Source organism: Octopus sinensis, linkage group LG20, assembly GCF_006345805.1.
Source record: "Octopus sinensis linkage group LG20, ASM634580v1, whole genome shotgun sequence".
NCBI classification, from domain to species: domain Eukaryota; kingdom Metazoa; phylum Mollusca; class Cephalopoda; order Octopoda; family Octopodidae; genus Octopus; species Octopus sinensis.
The window spans coordinates 31,695,009-31,716,744 of NC_043016.1; the positions used below are offsets into that span (position 1 = coordinate 31,695,009).

The 21,736-nt window shown below is 38.3% G+C and overlaps 2 protein-coding genes across 3 annotated transcripts in view; one reads left to right on the forward strand and one right to left on the reverse strand.

Annotated features, from left to right (window-relative positions):
- The window catches only part of LOC115222445 (membrane-associated progesterone receptor component 2-like), a 35,192-nt gene extending 25,002 nt beyond the window's left edge, over positions 1-10,190 (reverse strand). The window contains exon 1 of the mRNA XM_029792636.2: positions 9,827-10,190. Coding sequence (XP_029648496.2) covers positions 9,827-10,136 — 310 coding nt within the window. The 5' untranslated portion in view covers positions 10,137-10,190. The remainder of the gene's footprint in view (positions 1-9,826) is intronic.
- The window catches only part of LOC115222620 (glutaredoxin domain-containing cysteine-rich protein CG31559-like), a 119,572-nt gene that overhangs the window by 56,333 nt on the left and 41,503 nt on the right, over positions 1-21,736 (forward strand). The window lies entirely within an intron of this gene.

Here is a 21,736-nt window from a genome sequence, read left to right on the forward strand (position 1 = left end):
CAAATTCCGCCAAGGTCGACTTTGCTTTTCATCCTTTCGGGGTTGATAAATTAAGTACCAGTTACGCACTGGGGTCAATGTAATCGACTTAATCCACTTGTCTGTCCCCTCTGTGTTTAGCCCCTTGTGGGCAATAAAGAAATAAGTAATCGTAATAATATCACTAGTAACAACTATACTAATAGTAGTTAAAATAACAGCAGTAGTGGTGGTGATGTATTGCCATACGGACTGAAATTTAGGAGGAAGGATTACAATTGACCCAAGTGCTCACCTGGTACTTATTTCATAGACCCTGAAATGATGAAAGGCAAAGCCAACCTCTTTGAATTTGAATTCAGAATGCAAGACAGACGAAATGCCCCTAAGCATTTCAGTCACTGTGCTAATGATTATGTCAGGTCACTGACTTACTACTACTACTACTACTACTACTACTACTACTACTACTAATAATAATAATAATAATAATAATAATAATAGGAAAAAGAAAATTAACTATGGATCTCACAGTGATAATAGGATTAGGAAAAAACATTAATTGTAATTACAATAATGACTAATTCAGGAAGTAAGTATAACCTGGATAGCAAGATGGAAAACAAAGGTTGTAATACTAGTGTGAGGAAAAGCATGTGGATTATTAGTAACATAAACCATCAATGATGCAACCCCATTAAATCAGGTATTAAATTTATGAGTAGAAATTATAATAATATACATGTACTAGGAGTGGCTGTGTGGTAAGTAGCTTGCTTACCAACCACATGGTTGTGGGTTCAGTCTCACTGCGTGGCACCTTGGACAAGTGTTTTCTACCATAGCCTCGGGCCGACAAAAGCCTTGTGAGTGGATTTGGTAGACGGAAATTGAAAAGAAGTCCATCGTATATATATATATATATATATATATATATATATATATATATATATATATATATATATATATATATATATATATATATGTGTGTGTGTGTGTATGTATATACATTTGTGTGTCTGTGTTTGTCCCCCCAACATTGCTTGACAACTGATGCTGGTGTGTTGATGTCCCCGTAATTTGGCGGCTCGGCAAAAGAGACCAATAGAATAATACAGAGTAGCAGCTGTGTTAGTTATATTAATTAGAGCAATGAAAAGAAGGATGTTACTGGGCCCATTCTTTTAGATTGTACTGTTAGCTATATTCACATTAGTATTACTTGTAGTTTCAGTAGTTTTATCATAAAAGCAGCATATTGGGTGCTAATATTTGTTCATGTAATATAAATACTAATTTAACTATCAACATGAATGACAACAATAAGAAAATGATAATTGCAATTTCATACAGTCTAAAAAGATATGTAACTTTAGAATACCTGATAAATGCCTTTTAAACAGTTATTGCTTGTGGTATAATGTAGATTGTGAATGCACCATACATAGCAGACAGAGTTTAACTAAAATTTGAATAGGGTCTCCTGTCGACTTTAAGGTACAATTTCTATCTCACATTAGTTCATTTTCTTTTACTAAAAGCAAAACTTCTACTTCATTGGCTAATCATATACACTGTCATAAGAACAGTAATATCACTGGCAATGTTAGTTACTTCGTCCATTATTAAAGTGGGAAAGCTATATCAAGATGGCTGAACTCCATGTGATTTCAGTAGCAAATATACTGAGATTTTAAGAGGAAATTACTGCTGTTTTTCCACCTTTAGCAAGCATTGCTTTTTTAAATGTTTCTATTTTACCATCATATCAAAGTGGTACTCCAGCATGGCCAAAGTCAAATGACTGGAACAAGCAAAAGAGTAAAAGAATACCAATATGTTCCACCTGAGTTGAATAATTATTCACTTCTACTACTTCTTTTGTATCCACCTGCCTTAGCAAGGTCTTCCAAATTCTCCAACTTTATCCTTAGCATAATCTGATATTGGACCTTATAACTATATTTGTTTACATCATTTAGACTTTATTTACATGATTATTCATGTGATTATATTCCTGTTAATTTGATATATCCCGACTTTACCACCCTAACTCGATCATCTTTCAGCTATCATCTGTATTTACATTTTTTTTATTCAATCTTTACTGGAGCTGCCACACTTTTGCACACTTGGCTGATTTTTAACATCTTTGCAACTAGACATTCAGGCAGACTGGCACTTAGCAGGAGACATGTCGGCCTTTTCTATTTTTTCTCCAAATTGCTTTTTATTTTTATTTGATATTTCACTCTATCACAGAGTCCTCTGCTGGGTCACCTTTTACTCTTTCCCTTGTTTCAGTCACTTGACAGTGGCCATGCTGGAGCACTGCCTTTTAGCTGAAGCAATTGACCCTAGGATTTATTCTTTGTAAGCCTAACACTTATTCTATCAGTATCTTTTGCTGAACCACTAAGAAACAGGGACATAAGCACACCAGCATTAGTTGTCAAGCGATGGTGGAGGAACAAAAACACATACATACATTCATACACACACACACACACATACATATATATGACAGGCTTCCTTCAGTGTCCACCTACCAAATCCACTCACAAGGCTTTGGTTGGCTGAAGGCTATAGTTGAAGACACTTGCCCAAGGTGACATACAGTGGGAATGAACCCAGAACTATGTGGTTGGGAAGCAAGCTTGTTACCACACAGCCATTCCTGCATCTTGCTGCCTTTTGAATGACTGACCATTATATTACTGCTACAGCTACTCTCTCATCTTTCCCATCTATGCAGTTTGTATTCTTTTGCCTCCTTTTCTTATTTTATAAATATCCCTCACTCTCTTAATATTATTTTGATCTCACTATCCTTTATTCTATTACGCTCTCACCTTCTACCATGAGAGGACTTTACAGATCACTAAACCCCCAGAAACAGCTGTAAAGGATTGTTTGAACTCTCATATTAGAGTATGAACACAGCATATTGCCAACTTTTGCCTGGATTTGCCTCCCACCATTTGACAAGGAACTTTAAGTATTTGATCCAGTGTGAACATGCACCTGTCTGTATATATTTTATATATCTTTTGACTTACTTTTACCCATTATGCATACATTATATTTACACACACACACACACAACACACTTATATATATTGGTTTGGGTGTTGCACTCATGATTGTTATATCATAAGTTTGATTTCTGGAGTGGGAAGCACATTGTGCTCTTGAGCAAAACACTTCATTTCACATTGCTCAGTCCACTCACCAATAAATGGGTAACCCTGTGACAGACTAGCTTTCTGATCAGGGGAAATGCTGACCTGCTCACCTAGCCAGTAGGATAACATAACAGAAAAGCCGAAACCAATGCAACATGTATTGTGACCAATGATGTATAACAACATCTGATATTATGATCAATCATATGATCATGAAATATATATATATATACCTTTGAAACACGCATTGAGTCGAACCAGGGGCAGCTGATGAAGGGGAATTTTCCTTGTATTGTTTGTCCTGTACTCTGTTTTTTCGTTGTTTAAAAAAAGTCCGTTTCCTTGTTCGATTTTATGTTTTCGTTTCTCGTTGTGTTCTATGTTTATTTGTGGTGTCCTGTATGCATATATATATATGCTTGTATATATACATGTAGATGTAAGTATGTACATATATGTATGTATATATATGCATATATTTTATTTATTTATTATATTGTTATTATATGACCGAACGCACGCGTCGTTTCTCTTCTCCAAGTAAGTTTTTATTTATATATATATATATATATATATATATATATATATACATACATACATATATACATACATGAATACACACACACACACACACACACACAATATGCTTACATACAAACATATGGATATGGATTTGAAAATAAACAGATCAACATACAAACGGATAGGTACATAGGTTATAAGAACAGTCAAGCAAACATACGCAAATGGAGACTGAAACACATGACCATATATACACACACACTTTACTTCACACAAGGACACATATGGAGACACAGGTCCACACATTTAGAGATGCACATCCATACATACATACAAACATGGTACATAGTTGCAAAACACACACACACACACACACACACAGATATGCACATACAAGGAGATAGAGGTGCATACATATACAAACACACACTCACACATAGAAAATACACAAATATGGACAGGCAAGCACATGAATATACAGAATACATATATACAGATGGACACACATACATACATACATATGCATACACACACATATATACATACACACACGTGCATACATACACACACACATACGCACATGCATGCATGCATAGGCACACACACACAAACAAACAAAAAGGAACGCAGTGTAAATAACAGACAGAGTCAAGACTATTGAAAAGGTTGCAAGACGCAAAATAAAAATAAGAAATAAGTGTAAATTTTACTGGTGAGTGTGTTAAATAATAAGGCAATAAAAAGAAAATGACTCTCCCCAGACACAACAGAATATGCTTCAACACACGAACTCACATAAAGAATCTTGCAATCCAAATCCCAAAACAAAATATATATATAATTATGTAGGTAGTTAGGGTAAATCCTAGCTGTTTCCTCTTGAAACACATCTGTAACTCTTATTAGCAAATGAAAGATGTGTAAAGGTGAATAAATAATACCAAAAAATATCCAATTTCCTGTTTGTCTGTTTGATATATATATGTATGTATGTGTCTGTGTGTAAACACACCTATGTATATTCTATTACCCTTTTCCTTTTACTTGTTTCAGTCATTTTGTACCGCCTTTAGTTGAGCAAATCGACCCAAGGACTTATTCTTTGTAAGCCTAGTACTTATTCTATCAGTCTCTTTGCCAAACTGCTAGGTTACGGGGATGTAAATGCACCATTAGCAGTTGTTAAGTTATGTGGTAGGGAGACAACAAACACAGATGCATAAACATATACACCCACAAAAGACAGACAGTATGACACGTGTGTGAACAGCCATGCTACATGGCAGTGAAACATGGGCCATGAATCCTGAGGACATTTGTAAGCTTGCAAGGAATGAAGCCAGTGTGCTCCACTGGATGTGTAATGCCAGTGTGCATACATGACAGAGTGTAAGCACCCTGAGAGAAAAGTTGGACTTAAGAAGCATCAGATGTGGTGTGCAAGAGAGACAACTGCGCTGGTATGGTCATGTGTTGCGTATGGATGAGGACAGCTGTGGGAAAAAGTGTCACACCCTAGCAGTAGAGGCAACCTATGGAAGAGGTAGACCTAGGAAGACCTGGGATGAGATGATGAAGCACGACCTTCGAACACTGGGCCTCGCCAAGGCAATGACAAGTGACCGAGACCTTTGGAGATATGCTGTGCTCGAGAAAACCTAGCAAGCTAGGTGAGACAGTAACCATGCCTATGCCAGTGCAGCCTGACTGGCTCCTGTGCCAGTGGCATGTAAGAAGCACCCACTACACTTTCGGAGTGGTTGGTGTTAAGAAGGGCATCCAGCTGTAGAAACTTTGCCAGATTGGATTGGAGCCTGGTACAGCCTTCTGGCTTGCTAGCCCCCCATTCAAACTGTCCAACCCATGCCAGCATGGAAAGCAGACAGTAAGCAATGATGACAATAATGATGATGATGATGATGATGATATATATATATATATATGACAGGCTTCTTACAGTTTCCATCAATTAAATCCACCCACAAGGCTTTGGTCAGCCCGAGGCTACAGTAGAAGACACATGTCCAAGGTGCCACGCATATAGATTTACATATCATCATCGCTCAACATCTGTTTTCCATGCTGGCATGGGTTGGGTGGTTCGACTGGGGTTTAGGAAGCCAGGAGGCTGCACCAGGCTCCAGTCTGATCTGGCAGTGTTTCTACAGCTGGATGCCCTTCCTAATGCCAACCACTCCGAGAGTGGTTGGCGTTGATTTCAATGCTATTACATCCATGGCTCCATTGAAACTAACAAATGCTGAGTTTCAATCCGCTCTCTATGAGTGTGTTATGACATGTTCAACATGAGCGACAATGTGCAAGTTGTCTGTTCTTGAGCATAACACTTCATTTCACATTGTTCTGCAACCACTTTAACCTTTGACATGTGGAACAGGAAATGTTGATTTGATGGTGGGAACGAGTTAATGTGAGGCACAAAAATTTGATCACTATAAACCAATGGTTCCCAAAGTGGGAATTCTAAGGGTGAATGAGCTTTATTTGTACTCTAATATGTTCTTAATGGAATACACCTCAACTCTCTCTCTTTCTGTATATATAAGGACAGAAATGTGTCATGGCCGACAGGAAGCATTCCTAGAATTCTTATATGTTTACAAGAGCTAGATAGGCATCTACAACTAGCAGGCCATGCTACTCCAGACTGATGATGGGCAAAAACTCAGAAACTTAGCTGGATGGAGGTGCTTATCTCCTCCTTGTAAAGATAAGGACACAGGAGATGTGTCAAGGACGACAGGAAGCGTTGCTGCTTTCTAGGGCTAAATAGCAGTAGTATGATTCTCTTCATGGGACTGTCAACATTAAGTTGACAGTATACAACTACTCTATCATACCACGTGTGTATCGTTGGCAATTATTTTCCCCTCCGTCTTCCCTTCCTTGGATCTTTCTTTTCCTATGTTTCTGACGAAGAGCTCCACTCGAAACGTTAAATCCTCCTTCTTTCTTTCCTTTCCTGAGTGTCCAATAACACTATACTTGTTCCACATCCTCACATTGTTGTGTTTTCTCTTTGTGTTTTAATGTTTGGATTAACTATATATATATATATAGGTAGATAAATGGACAGATAGATCATAAAATATATTTATTTAACCATTTGATGTCCACAGGATGATGGCTGTTTCACAGCCCTCATCATGTAATTATAATTTCAGTGTTTAATAAATTATTTTGCATGTTTGCACTAATGTGCATGCTACACATTGCACAGTACTATTGTGCATTTACAAATCAATGCAGATATAGAAAGGGAGCTCTTCAGATGAACAGAACATCATGATTTTACCAATGCTTCAGCTCTTGCTGAACAACCTGCATTGGTGATTCGTTTATAGTAGTGGTTCCCAAGCTTTTTGGGGCTGCCAGCCCCTTTGACACCCAGGCCACATTCCTAGTGCCCCCACCTCAACTAATCATCATAAGCATAGACCTCTTTCTCAAGCAAATTCAAAGCATCTGTATTTCACAAATAAAACTTAACCTAATAAACCCATTATTTTGTTGTTTTTACATGAATCACTGCCCTATTATCACCTCAGTTTTTACATGAATCACTACCCCATTATTACCCCACTTTTCTTCAACGCCCCCTTGGAATTTTCCACCACTCCCAAGGGGAGCAATACTATCCACTTTGGGAATCATTAGTTTATAGTGATCAAAGTTTTGTGCCGCACATTAACTCTTACCCACCACCAAATCAACATTTCCTGTACCACATGTCACTATAAGTGATTGCAGAACAATGTGAAATGAAGTGTTAAGCTCAAGAACATAACACACCATTCCGTCCAGGAATCGAAACCACAGTTGTATGATCCGTCCAACATTTGGAATGATACTAACTGTTAAAATCAGATGTTGCTTATGAATAAATGGGTGTTATGTGACAGTGTGTTTTTGATATGAGTAGCATTTGTGCTTTTTTTTTCTAGTTGTTGAAAAGATTAGATTGACATATCCCTATTGGAGGATGTTTTTGAGGGGGTCTTTGTTCATGGATTCAGCGTTGGTGTTGTGTGTGTTGTTTAGGTTTGAAGTGAATAATGCATGATCAGGGAATGTTAGGGAGATATAAAGGGTAGTCTCATCTGCGTAAGAGTTGACATGGTTTGATGTGGCAGCAATGCGATTGACAGATTTGTTGATACTGAGGGTAGCAATATTGGCTTTCACTTAATTCCTTGGTGAGAGCCTACTGATGGATGACAGAGGAGTGTAGGTCACTAGTGAATCTATCATTACTAGAGCTATACCGGTATTCTTGAAGGAGATAAATTCAAGGTGTAGAATGTTGTTAGTGGCTATATCTATTACATTACAGATGCTAGAGATGAATGCAAAAAGGGGCAATAGTTGGCAGGGTTGGAGAGGAGACCATGTTTGCAAAGAATAGGACAAATTCCTGTAGAGAGGGAGGGATTGGAGAATTTGGTGAATATAGGCATTAACTGGGTGCTAGATGGTTGAGGAAGTGAGGCAGTCAGGACCAGAAGTCTTGTTGGTTAGAAGTGACAGAAAGTACTTTTATGTTTGGTGTAAGTGCATGCAGGGTGGAGGAAATAAAATTGGAGAAGACTTGCTTAGTGTGTCGAGTGTAGAATTGACTGAAACATGAACAGTAAAGATATAGGCTTTCTCTGCTGGGGTACTACTCACAGTACCATAGTTGATGTAAAGTGGAGGGAAAAGAATTCCGCAAAGTTGGTAGATATCTTTTTGGCAAGGGACCAAAAGGGTTGGCTGTAGTTTGGAAGGCAAGATAGCTTGAGAGATATACGATAATGTCATCTTTCACTTTTCGAATAATAATGGTCTTGCAGATGTGGCGTTATATATAAAAATACAACATAAAATATACATATATAACAAAATATACAAAATGCATAATATATAACATAAGTAAATATACAGAAAATATACAATATACATAAACATATAAATAAATAAATAATATTCAATTATGCACAAAGCATATATTAAAGCTGCTTAGCACGAAAGATCGTAAGAAAAAAAATATATACAATAGTACATAAATATATATATATATATATAATGTGTGTGCGTGCGTGTGTGTAAGAAAAGGAGAGAAAGACCATGTGAAAATTTTATATCATGTTTGTTTATTTTAGCCATTTTCCCCCGTTGTTTATTTTTTTTTCTTTTCTAACACTAATTTGAAATAATTCTGCATCGTAAATGCCCAAATATAAAAGTACTTCCACTTAGATACAGATATTATAAATATATATATATATATATATATATATATATATACAAACATATATATACACTTACATACACATACACACACACACACACACAGATACGTCTATGTCTTAGATAGATAGATAGATAGATAGATGATAGATAGATAGATAGATAGATGATAGATAGATAGATGATAGATAGATAGATAGATAGATTGATAGATAGATAGATAGATGATAGATAGATAGATAGATAGATAGATAGATAAGTACATGAATGATTTTGTCCCTGTAAATATTTACGCGTGATAAGATAAGACAGATTAATATAATAAATACTTGAAACTCAAGTGTGACCGACCGAAATGTAAAAAAAGCACAAAAGCTGTTTGATTGTCAATAATTGAATAATATAATAACATAAACAAACTATATTTTGCAAAAGGTGAACATCTTTAAAACGAGGAAAAGATGAAAATTTTGTTACATAGGTAAACAAGACTTCAAGTTTCACATTTGTTAAAGGAAGAAGGGAATGTGTGATGTTCATGCTGTTTATTATTCAAGAACATTATGTAGTCTTTAAAATGAAGCGAACTTGTTATCAACCGGAAATTGAAACCGGGCTGCAGATTCGGCTAATTTTTTAATGTGAATATAAATACGATTGTTTTAGTTAGTATTTGAACTTAATATTTACAGAAGGGCCGAATGTGACTGAGTAAATAGTCATGCATTTTATTTTATTTTTAATTTTATTTCATCAAGGACCATAACAATGTACAATGAAATAAGATAACTGGAAACTGAAACCGGGTGGAGAACATGTTCGTCGTGAACCCGAATAATTTTAATGACGATAATGATGTTTGATATTGATATAAAAATGACAGCACTTACCGGGTCCATAATACTTCCTTCCTCGGGTAACGTCAAAGATTTTTCTGTTTACAGCGATACATATACGGCCGTCCTCACCGGTTCCATCGTATTTCTTTAGTTCGGCTATTGTCATGTCTTTTTTCTTCATCCGCGGCAAATGCACTTCTGGCTGTTGATGGTATCTGAGATGCTTCAGAGAAGCGAAGAGAATAACAGCCAGGATGGCCATACCGAAAATAACTACATAGAGCGGTTGTAAGACCTCACCGATTAATGTTTTTGTTGAAGAAACAGTACTTGCAGCAGAAGAAGAACTCGCCACCTCCATATTGGAAGGCAAAAATAAATAAAAAATATATAATAAACAAAAGACACGAGATCCTATAATTGATGTTTATCACGAAACGGTCAAGGTCTGGGGGACAACTAAACACGTTGAAGCCTCTCCGATTTTTTTTTTTTTTTTTTTTTTTTTTCGAATTACCTTCTTTTCATAACATCTAATGAAAAGAAGTTCACCGGACTTTTGAATTTATATGTAAATGAAAAATGTGAGGCGTAAGATGGGGTTCTGTGCATGAACACACACGCACGCGCGGGCGCACAGACACACATACACACACACGTATGTTTCTATGTATGTATGTATATGTTCATATGTATCATGTATGTATATCTACATGTATATGTGTGTGTGTGTATAATATCTATATATGTATATCTAAATATATAAGTATGTATTTATTGTATGAGTGTATACACACACACATATACATATGTACGTGTGTGTGTGTATATATATATATATATATATATATATTGTGTATGTGTATATATATATATATATATGTACACACACACACATATATGTATGTATATATATATGTATTTGTATATATTTTCATATATATGTATATCTATATTTATGTATATCATACACACACACACACATGCGAATGTACATGTATCTATCTAAGGGGGATTCCGATAATCCAGGTGAATACCTCCAGTCAGCATTCCTAGCAAAATACCGGTTAACGGGGTTTCATAGAGTAGAAAAAAATGTCATCTAAGACATCTGAGATCCAAAGTACTCTACACAAACTGAAAATTCATAAGATGTACCCATTATAAGAATAATATATCAATTGCGGGATATAAAATTAAAATAATCAAAGCAATTAAGATACTGGTATTCTTTTATTCTTTTACTTGTTTCAATCGTTTGACTGTGCCCATGCTGGAGCACCACCTTTGGTCGAATAAATCGACCCCAGCACTTATTCTTTGCAAGCCTAGCACTTATTCTATCAGTCTCTTTTTGCCAAACCGCTGACAGGGACGTAAACACATCAACATCGGTTGTCATGTAATAGTGTGGGACAGACACAAACAACAAACACATATATATAAGTATATGTATATATATATATATATATATATATATATATATATATATATATATACACACACACACACATATATGTATACAACAGGCTTCTTTCAGTTTCCGTCAACCAAATCCACTCACAGCACTTTGATTGACCCAAGGCTATAGCAAAAGACATTTGCCCAAGGTACCATGCAATGAGACTGAACTCAGAACCATCTGGTTGGGATGCAAGCTTCTTTATTTCAATATTTTGCCATAAAGGCACAACATAGAGGTGACACTACAAAACATGTGGAGACATATGACAATTAAAAATATGTAAGAATAAAATATGATACTGTAAGTGTCATGAAAATGGACATGAAAAAATGAATTAAGGTTATGACAACATGCATGATATCTGAAAATGAAAATATCAAGAGTGTGCTTCTAACCCCACACGGAGTAACACCACTCACCGCCTCTGAGTCCTAATTCTTCTTTAGTCTCTGGTCTAGCCCTTCTATTTCCGCTCTTGCTATTGCTCCATCGACAACACCCTTTTGTAACCTTTTTCACTGGCAGGAGGGGGGGTCTTCTAAATTCTGTGGTGTCTGCTCTTTTTTCTTTTTCTTTTTTCCTGTGGGGAAATGAGGTAGGTCTGGTATCTGTATAGGGCAGGTGGGTCTGAATGGTCTTGGGTGAGACAGAGTTGGACTGGGGTATCGCATCACACCCAATGTTCTTTCTTTTCTTCCTCTTCTTCCTTCTACTCTCTGTTACTATCCATTCTTCCTCCTTTCCTCCGTCTTTCTTTTCTTCTCCGACTCCACAACTGGCTTATCTGTTGTTTCATCTTTTGTTTTCTTCTGTAGAGGGCAGTTGCTCTAATGCAACCCTTTTGGCCACATTTAAAACAATGTGGGACTCTGCCTTCCACCCACGTTCTTCACACAATTTCTCCCAACGTCACCGTCTCCGCCAGCTCTCTAGCTGCTTCTCTGCCTGCAGGATGAGATCCAGTGATTTCCCTCTCCATCCTACTTCTTCCATTTCCGTGGCTAGGAGGACAGCCACCTCCTCACTTCCAACGAGTACGGATGCCAAGACCCAAGCCAGGTGGGATTGCTTCCACCCTTAACTTGGAAGTCTTTCTTCCAAGATATGTGGGCAGAAGCACCACCTCTTCTTTCCTCACCACCACAATCGCCAGCCTCCTACCTCTTCCACTGTCCTAAACTGGACGACCGCTATCCCGTATTTACATCCTTCGGTTATATACATTATTTGGTTCAACTGTTTCCTTAGCGCCTTTTCTATTATTTCTGCTTCCACCTGTTCAGCTTTTTTGTTCTTCAGCGAGTGCACCCTATAGGTGATAGTTTTCCTCTTCATTTGCCACATGATTCTTTTAGGTAGCAACAACTTCACGTCACCACCCACCTTCTGTGCCATTTTCCCATATTCCTTTAGTCCAGCCAGGTCTACATCCTTTCTCTTCACCTCTGCCGCCTCAGAAAAACTTCTTGTTCTCTCCAATATTCCATCCATTCTCCTCACCACCTTCACCAGCTCCTACTCCGCTGAAGACAATTCAGATCCGCTAAAGTCTGAATACATTTTCTCTAATCTGCTGCCAAGCAACACAAAAATCCTGTCCGACTCTCAAAAAAAAAAAACCCAGCAACTGAATCAATGCATGCGCAGTAACCAGAAGCAAGCTTCTTACCACACAGCCACGCCTGGTATGGTATAAATCAGTTACGATCGTTTTGATAGCCAGTGGAAGTGTTACATCATTGAACATACTAAATTGGATATAGAAAATTATATGAAATATATGAATTGTTTTAAGTCCATGGAATTTTAAAAGAAAAAACTACTGGTTATATCATCATGACTGTTTAAGTCACCATAGTGAAGGTGTCTGATGTTGAAAGACTCAAACAACAAATGATTCCAGGAAACATCACTCATGATGTGTCCAGGTGCTTCACTGAATGATGCATGGAATCCAATATCATCATCATCATCATCGTTTAGCGTCCGCTTTCCATGCTAGCATGGGTTGGACGGTTCGACCGGGAATCTGGGAAGCCAGAAGGCTGCACCAGGCTCCAGTCTTATCTGGCAATGTTTCTACAGCTGGATGCCCTTCCTAACGCCAACCACTCCGTGAGTGTAGTGGGTGCTTTTTGCGTGCCACCTGCACAAGTGCCAGGCGAGGCTGGCAACGGCCATGGTCGGATTGGTGTATATATATAGAAAATAGAAAAGAGTGAAAAAACTACAGAAGGCTTAAGAATTTTAATATATATATATATATATATGTGTGTGTGTGTGTATATATATATATATATATGCGTGTGTGTGTGTGTATATATATATATCCCATGCTTTATAGAAATGATAGGAAACAAGAGAAGTAACTCAGAGTGGCTAGTTGAATGCATTTGAACAACATAGACAAATAGAAGCATGTTAAAAACCATACAATATAAATTCTTGAATTTTAATAATTATTCCCTGCCTTTACAGGATGTATCATAGTTACCAGATGGTGTTCGAGACCGGCTCCATATGGGAAAGGGAGATAATCTGAAGAACTAAAAACTCTAGAAAGTTGACTTGCCATTAAGGGCGAAAAAAAGGGACAGGCTTATTATCTGGAGATAAGAGGACATTTGTGGACAGCTGTTTCTGCTTCAATAGGCATTATCAGCATAGCAACTCTGCAACCTTATCTCCAACAGCCAAGGGACATAGCCGTATATTGAAAGAGTAGAAAACATTTATCACCTTGACAATATCATCATCATCATCATTAACTCTCCGGCAAAAGTTAGCCAGTTTCACAGGAGCTGGTAGGCCAGAAGTTACACCAGGTTCCATTGTCTGATTTGGCTTGGTTTCTACAGCTGGATGCCCTTCCTAGTGCCAACCACTTTATAGTGTCTGCTGAGTGCTAGACGTGGCAAGCTGGAGAGCTGCACCAGGTTCCAATCTGATTTGGCTTGGTTTCTACAGCTGGATGCCCTTCCTAGTGCCAACCACTTTATAGTGTGTGCTGAGTGCTAGAGCTGGTAAGCTGGAGAGCTGCACAAGGTTCCAGTCTGATTTGGCTTGGTTTCTACAGCTGGATGCCCTTCCTAGTGCCAACCACTTTATAGTGTTTGCTGAGTGCTAGAGCTGGCAAGCTGGAGAGCTGCACAAGGTTCCAGTCTGATTTGGCTTGGTTTCTACAGCTGGATGCCCTTCCTAGTGCCAACCACTTTATAGTGTGTACTGAGTGCTAGAGCTGGCAAGCTGGAGAGTTGCACCAGGTTCCAATCTGATTTGGCTTGGTTTCTACAGCTGGATGCCCTTCCTAGTGCCAACCACTTTATAGTGTGTGCTGAGTGCTAGAGGTGGCAAGCTGGAGAGCTGCACAAGGTTCCAGTCTGATTTGGCTTGGTTTCTACAGCTGGATGCCCTTCCTAGTGCCAACCACTTTATAGTGTGTACTGAGTGCTAGAGATGGCAAGCTGGAGAGCTGCACCAGGTTCCAGTCTGATTTGGCTTGGTTTCTACAGCTGGATGCCCTTCCTAGTGCCAACCAATCTATAGTGTGTGCTGAGTGCTAGAGGTGGCAAGCTGGAGAGCTGCACAAGGTTCCAGTCTGATTTGGCTTGGTTTCTACAGCTGGATACCCTTCCTAGTGCCAACCACTCTATAGTGTGTGCTGAGTGCTAGAGGTGGCAAGCTGGAGAGCTGCACAAGGTTCCAGTCTGATTTGGCTTGGTTTCTACAGCTGGGTGCCCTTCCTAGTGCCAACCACTTTATAGTGTGTGCTGAGTGCTAGAGGTGGCAAGCTGGAGAGCTGCCCAAGGTTCCAGTCTGATTTGGCTTGGTTTCTACAGCTGGATGCCCTTCCTAGTGCCAACCACTTTATAGTGTGTGCTGAGTGCTAGAGGTGGCATGATGGAGAGCTGCACAAGGTTCCAGTCTGATTTGGCTTGGTTTCTACAGCTGGATGCCCTTCCTAGTGCCAACCACTTTATAGTGTCTGCTGAGTGCTAGAGGTGGCAAGCTGGAGAGCTGCACAAGGTTCCAGTCTGATTTGGCTTGGTTTCTACAGCTGGATGCCCTTCCTAGTGCCAACCACTTTATAGTGTGTACTGAGTGCTAGAGCTGGCAAGCTGGAGAGTTGCACCAGGTTCCAATCTGATTTGGCTTGGTTTCTACAGCTGGATGCCCTTCCTAATGCCAACCACTTTACAGAGTATACTGGTTGCTTTTTATGTGACACCAGCACAGGCAGGCTCACCAAGTATCTTACGGGGACAAAACTCACTCAACAGGGAGCGGAGGTGTAGTATTGGGGTGGGGGATATGACATAATGCCAGTTGAGAGATTTAAGGTACAGAGGAGACAGATATAGGTGTTGTGTTGAGTTGATAAACAAAGGAAAGTAAATTGGAGTGTAAGATAAAGAGAGCAATAGTGAGAGAGAGATAATGACAGAGATGTGTCAAGACATGCCCTCAAGGGACATGGAAGGTGGTGAGAATAGGTGAGGTAATATAGAAGTTGGGGCTGAATGAGTGAACAGGATGAAGTGACTACAGCGAATGATGGAGAAAAATATAGGAGTGGGGCTCAGGGGCCCAGTAGACATTGAGGGTAATAGCAGGTAAGTGAGGAGTTGATGACAGAGAGCAGCATAAGGAAGAAGAGAGAGAAGACACAGAAAGAAAATGATTGATGGAGTCAGTAAGCAGAGGTGGTAGAAGAAGATAACTTATGGGAGGGGTGTGAAGGTAACTGAGAAATCAGAGAGATGTAACATGTGCCTATTCTGCTCTCAGGTGATAAAAGTAATTGGTGTTAGAGAATGAAAAGTGGATGGGGGATAAAATATGGCTGGCGGGAGATGCTTGAAGGGTCAAGCCTCTCATAGACAAGCATCAATAAATTAAAGAAAAATGAGTTGAGAAACAACTCAGAATGGCTATTTCCATATTTAAGAGCAGCATAAACAAAAACAGGCTTATCAATGCCCATACAACATAAATTCTTGATTTATTACCTATAACTATCCTCTTAATCTCCACACAATAAATCATTTCCTTAATGGTACGTCAGCATTTGGATAATTTTGATTCTTGAGACTATCTCTTCTTTTCTCAGAATCTTTTTTGTAAATGAATTAAGTGTTTTAAGAATACATATTCATTGCAAAATTCTCCTGTGACAAACACAACAGTGAATAATATATTCCTGTTTTAATCTATCAGATTTGATTTGTTTTGGTTTTTGCTGTTCACTATACATTTGTTAATTTATTATTGGTTAACAGACACTAAACTCTGCTTGCAAAGACCTGTTGAGGCAAATGAAATCAAAATCGAAATCATATTCAATGACTGGCATCCGTGTTAGTGGAGCGCTAAGAGCACCAGCTGAGCGTGATCGTTGCCAGAACAGCAAACTGGCTTCTGTGCCGGTGGCATGTGAAAAACATTTGAGTGAGGTCGTTGCCAGTACCACTGGACTGGCTCCTGGGCAGGTGACACATAAAGAGCACCATTTGAGCGTGGCTGTTGCCAGTACCGCCTGACTGGCCCTCATGCTGGGGGCATGTAAAAAGCACCCACTACACTCTTGGAGTGGTTGGCATTAGGAAGGGCATCTAGCTGTAGAAACTCTGCCAGATCAGATTGGAGCCTGGTGCAACCATCTGGCTCGCCAGTCCTCAGTCAAATCGTCCAACTCATGCTAGCATGGAAAGCAGATGTGAAACGATGGTGATGATGATGATGATGAGATAGCACAGATCAGTAAACAGATTGTTCTCAAATAAGCATGAAATGGTGTGCTCTGTCATGGTGCCAGTACCAGAGAGGAGTGCCTTGTATACAGTAAATGTAAATGCTGATGATATTTAGTAAACTAAGGTGTGTAGACCAAAGAGGGGAATAACAGTAGGAGTAATGACAGCAGGAATGATAGCAATAGCTGGCAAGAATGTAAGTATGGGGCTTTTGCTCAGATAACCGAGGAGGGGAAAAGGAGAGACGGGAAAATGACAGTAGAAAGACCAGAAATGGTGATTAAAGGAGAAAGAATATGATAGAGAAGGCAAGATTATTTGTGGTGGGAGCAGAGTTATTAACAACAGTTGAGCTGGACAAAAGTAAGGTAGGTAATAGTTGGCAATACAGGTGGCCCATATGACAGAGTGATGACTAGAAAAATAGAAAACGTGAAGTATATATGTATGTATATATATATGTAAATAAAAAAGTATTATTGCTGTTATTAATAGTATTAATAAGGTAACAATAAATTGACTAGCAAGTTCACTCCATTACAGGCACAATATAAAGTAAATTTAGATTCAGTAGGGTATATGATACCACTTGCAATGCTCCAAAAACCACCATAAACTCATGATAAAGATACACACGAGCAATGCAATGAACATATGAGAAATAGGCTTACATTCACGTTGAATACATCAATAAGTAATGTATATTTCAATATCAATTGATTTCATGCTTTGCATAACAAACATACTCTGCAATCTTTAGTTGAAAATAACATTTTAACATCTATTTCTAAAATATTCACTGCATTAACTCATGTGCATTCCTTACTTAAACATCCTACTCTGTTTAAAAGAAAACTATTGTGAGCAAGAAAAATTTACCTGTATATATATATGCATATATATATGTATGTATGTATGTATGTATGTATGTATGTATGTATGTATGTATGTATGTATGTATGTATGTATGTATTTATGTATGTATGTATATATAGACCCAGGAAGGCCTGGGATGAGGTGGTGAAGCATGACCTCCAAACGTTGGGCCTCATGGAGGCAATGAGAAGTGATCAAGACCTTTGGAGATATGCTGTGCTTGAGAAGACTTGGCAAGCCAAGTAGGACCAGAATCATGGCCTATGCCAGTGCAGCATAACTGGCCCATTTAAGAGTACTCTTCAATCATTGGGCAATAAACTGCACTTGTGAAGACCTGTTGAGTCAAGTGAAGTCATTGCTGTGGTCAATGACAGTGCCACCTGACTGGTTCCTGTGCTGGTGGCATGTAAGAAGCACCATTCAAGTGTGGTCCATGCCAGTACTGTCTGAGTGGCACATAAAAAGCACCCACTACACTCTCAGAGTGGGTGGCATTAGGACGGGCATCCAGCTATAGCAAATTTACCAGGTCAGATTGGAGCCTGGTGCAGCCTTCTGGCTTGCCAGCCTTCAGTCAAGCTGTCCAACCCATGCCAGCATGGAAAGCGGACATTTAACGACGACAACGATGATGATGATATATTTAATGAGTTTCTTTCAGTTTCTGTCTAACAAATCTACACACAATGCTTTTGTCAGCCCAAAGGCTATAGTAAAAGACACTTGCCAAAGGTGTCACACAATGGGACTGAACCAAGAACCATGTGGTTGGGAAGAATAATAACCTCACAAATGCACGTGCAACAACGACTGTTCCAATCTCATGTTTTCCCTTTCATCAAATAACATTCTTCAAGAAAGCATGTTGTTGTTTAACTCTTAGTTTGAAATATATTCTTGTTGTATGTTCAAACTGGCATGGTCTGGCCTTTCACACCTAACCAACCATGTCATTCTGAAAATAAACAATCACATCATTGAAATCTTGAAGCAATGAGAGAAGATGTTATTAATTTGAAGCAATGTGAATAAATAAGCATTACGTTTGACAGAGAAATCTAAACACGAAAGGGTTAAACCAGACGTATACATATATATCTTTTTAGTATTTAAATTGGCCATATCTGGACCAAATATTCTACCTGTTTTACGTTTAAACATAAAAGATCCAACCTCATACACCTATCCTACAATGTCATTCTAAAACTAAACAATCACACCATTGGAATCTCAAAGCTACGAGATAAGTCATGATTTATTCAAAACAATGTGAATAAATAAACATTACATTTGGTAGAGTAATCTGAATGCTAAAGGGTTTTACACATGCCTATATATAAATATATATTCATTTAGTATTTAAACTGGCCATGTCTGGCCTAAATATTTTATCTGTTTTATGTTCAAACGTAAAAAATCTGGCTCCTTTCACCTGCTCTACAATGTCATTCTAAAATTTATCATAAATTTTGTCATAAATTTATGAAAGTCTTCAGAAATCATTGAAATCTCAAAGCTATGCGATAATGCGTGATTAATTCAAAACAATGTGAATAAATAAGCATTACATTTGACAGAGTAATCTGAATGCTAAAGGCTTAAAACAGCCATATCTGGTCCATTCTACTTGTTTTATGTTTTATGTTCAAAGTAGCTAGATCCAATCTTTCACACCTACCCTACAATGTCATTCTAAAAATGTACAATCATATCATTGAAATCTCAAAGCTATTAGATAATGCATGATTGATTCAAAACAATATTAAGAAATAAATATTAATAATAATAATAATAATAATAATAATGAAATTATTGTATACAGTGCTCAGGTGCACCACAACTTGTCAAAAATGCGTATAAAGCATATGCAGTAATGTACAAATGTCTGGAAAGTGAACAGTGTATGAGTCAGATACATGCTTGTATGTGTATGGAGGGGAGAAAATCAGGTGTAGTGTTGGTGAATCTCAGGAAGCATGGAAGTTTTGAAGGATGCAGTGCTCCGACAACTAACAACTGATGCCGGCAGTTTGTTCCATGCTTCAGCAATTCTTAGTGTGAAAAAATGTTTCCTGAAGTCATGGGAGCTGTGCTGTTTTCTGACTTTGTAAATATGTCCACAGGTGTTAGACAGGTGGAGTTTGAAAAGGTGCTCAGAGTTATTGTTAGTAAGATGGTTAATAATTTATGGGTGTCTGCCAAGTCAGCTGCCAGACATCGGAGTTTCAATGTATCCATACCCAGGGAAGTAAGGCATTCAGAATATGGCAAATGCCAGATGGAGGGTATTTTCTTGGTTGCACGTCACTGAACAGTTTCCTGATGGTTAATATCCTGGGCAAGAAAAGGGTTCCAGACTGGTGATGCAAATTCAAGGTGAGGTCGTACCATAGCTATATAAAGCCGCAGATAGATAGCTGGAGAGTGGCTCACAAAGGACTTGGTGAGTGATGCCAAGACACCCTCAGTCTTCTTGGCAATTTTAGTAATGTGTTTTGTCCAATGCAAATCGCTGTTGACAATAATGTCCAGGTCACGTTCACAAGAAGACTTTTTGAGATTAGTGTTGTGGAGGGAGTAAGTAGACTCTGGGTTTTTCCTCCCAAAATGCATGGTGGTACATTTGTCCACAGCCAGTTTAAGTTGCCAGTCCATGATCCACTGCTGCATTATGTCCAGGTCTGATTGCAATAAAGATCTATAGTGTACAGGATCTGTCATTAACATATGCAACAAATAAAAGGGGGCCAAGAACAGATCCCTGTGGTACACTAGATGTCATCTCATATGGTGAAGAGCGCTGTCCTAGAACTGTGACAACCTCTTTTCGGCCGATAATGAAGGACTTCAACCAGTTATAGAGATCATCTCTTACACCCATTGCTGAGAGTTTCACCATAAGTCTTTTGACAGAGTTACCTGAATGCCAAAGGGTTAAGGCTGCAATGTTTAGCGTCTGTTCTCAGCATGTTAAGAGACCACATAGAGCACAGTATCCCAACCTTTTCTGCCTCAAGGCTTTCAGAAATCCATGGCACCCCTATTTGAAAATATAATATAACAGATGTTTTTTGATTCAACATCAATATAACAAAACTTTGTTCCTGGATAATAACATCTGTTTCAGAAAACTATGTCCTTTGATATAATAAACATAAAATAGATGACAATACAAAAAATGTAACAGACAACATTACAAAATATAAGGTGACAATAATATCTATTGTTAAAATATTATCAAAATGTATTTTTGACTCTAAATGATCAATCATAATACCACATATGTATGTATATTTCACAACACCCCTCGGTTGATCTCGCAGCACACCTGTTGGGAACCTGTGACTTAGAGGCTTATTTTGTTGCTTCCAACATTCTAACCATTGGGTTCTTACCTATTGACATTTCCTATTTCATTTCACAAATATCTTCTTTGTTTCCTGTTTACCTTTCACCAGTAACTTTACCTTGCGTAATTCCCAAATAAATAAATAAATAAATAAAAATACTTCCTCACTGCCCCCACAAACCAAAACAAAACAAGACGAAACAAAACAAAACAAAACATTGATTTGCATGACATTCTATTGTGTTAACCCCTCTCTGTTTTTTCTTTTTTTGTTCTAATGTGTGCATTGAGTGTCCCTTTCAATATTTTCTTATTTGTGAAGCAACAGAAGGGCAGTTGGCTGGTTAACTGGCTGGCTGGCCAGCTGGTTGACAGGTTGGATGAACATGTGCTGCAGTGGTTGGTGGTGTTGTTGTTGTTGTTGTTGTTGTTGTTGTTGTTGTTGGTGGTGGTGGTGGTGGTGGTGGTGGCGTAATCATTTTTCCATTGTTTATCAAATATATTTACATTGTTCC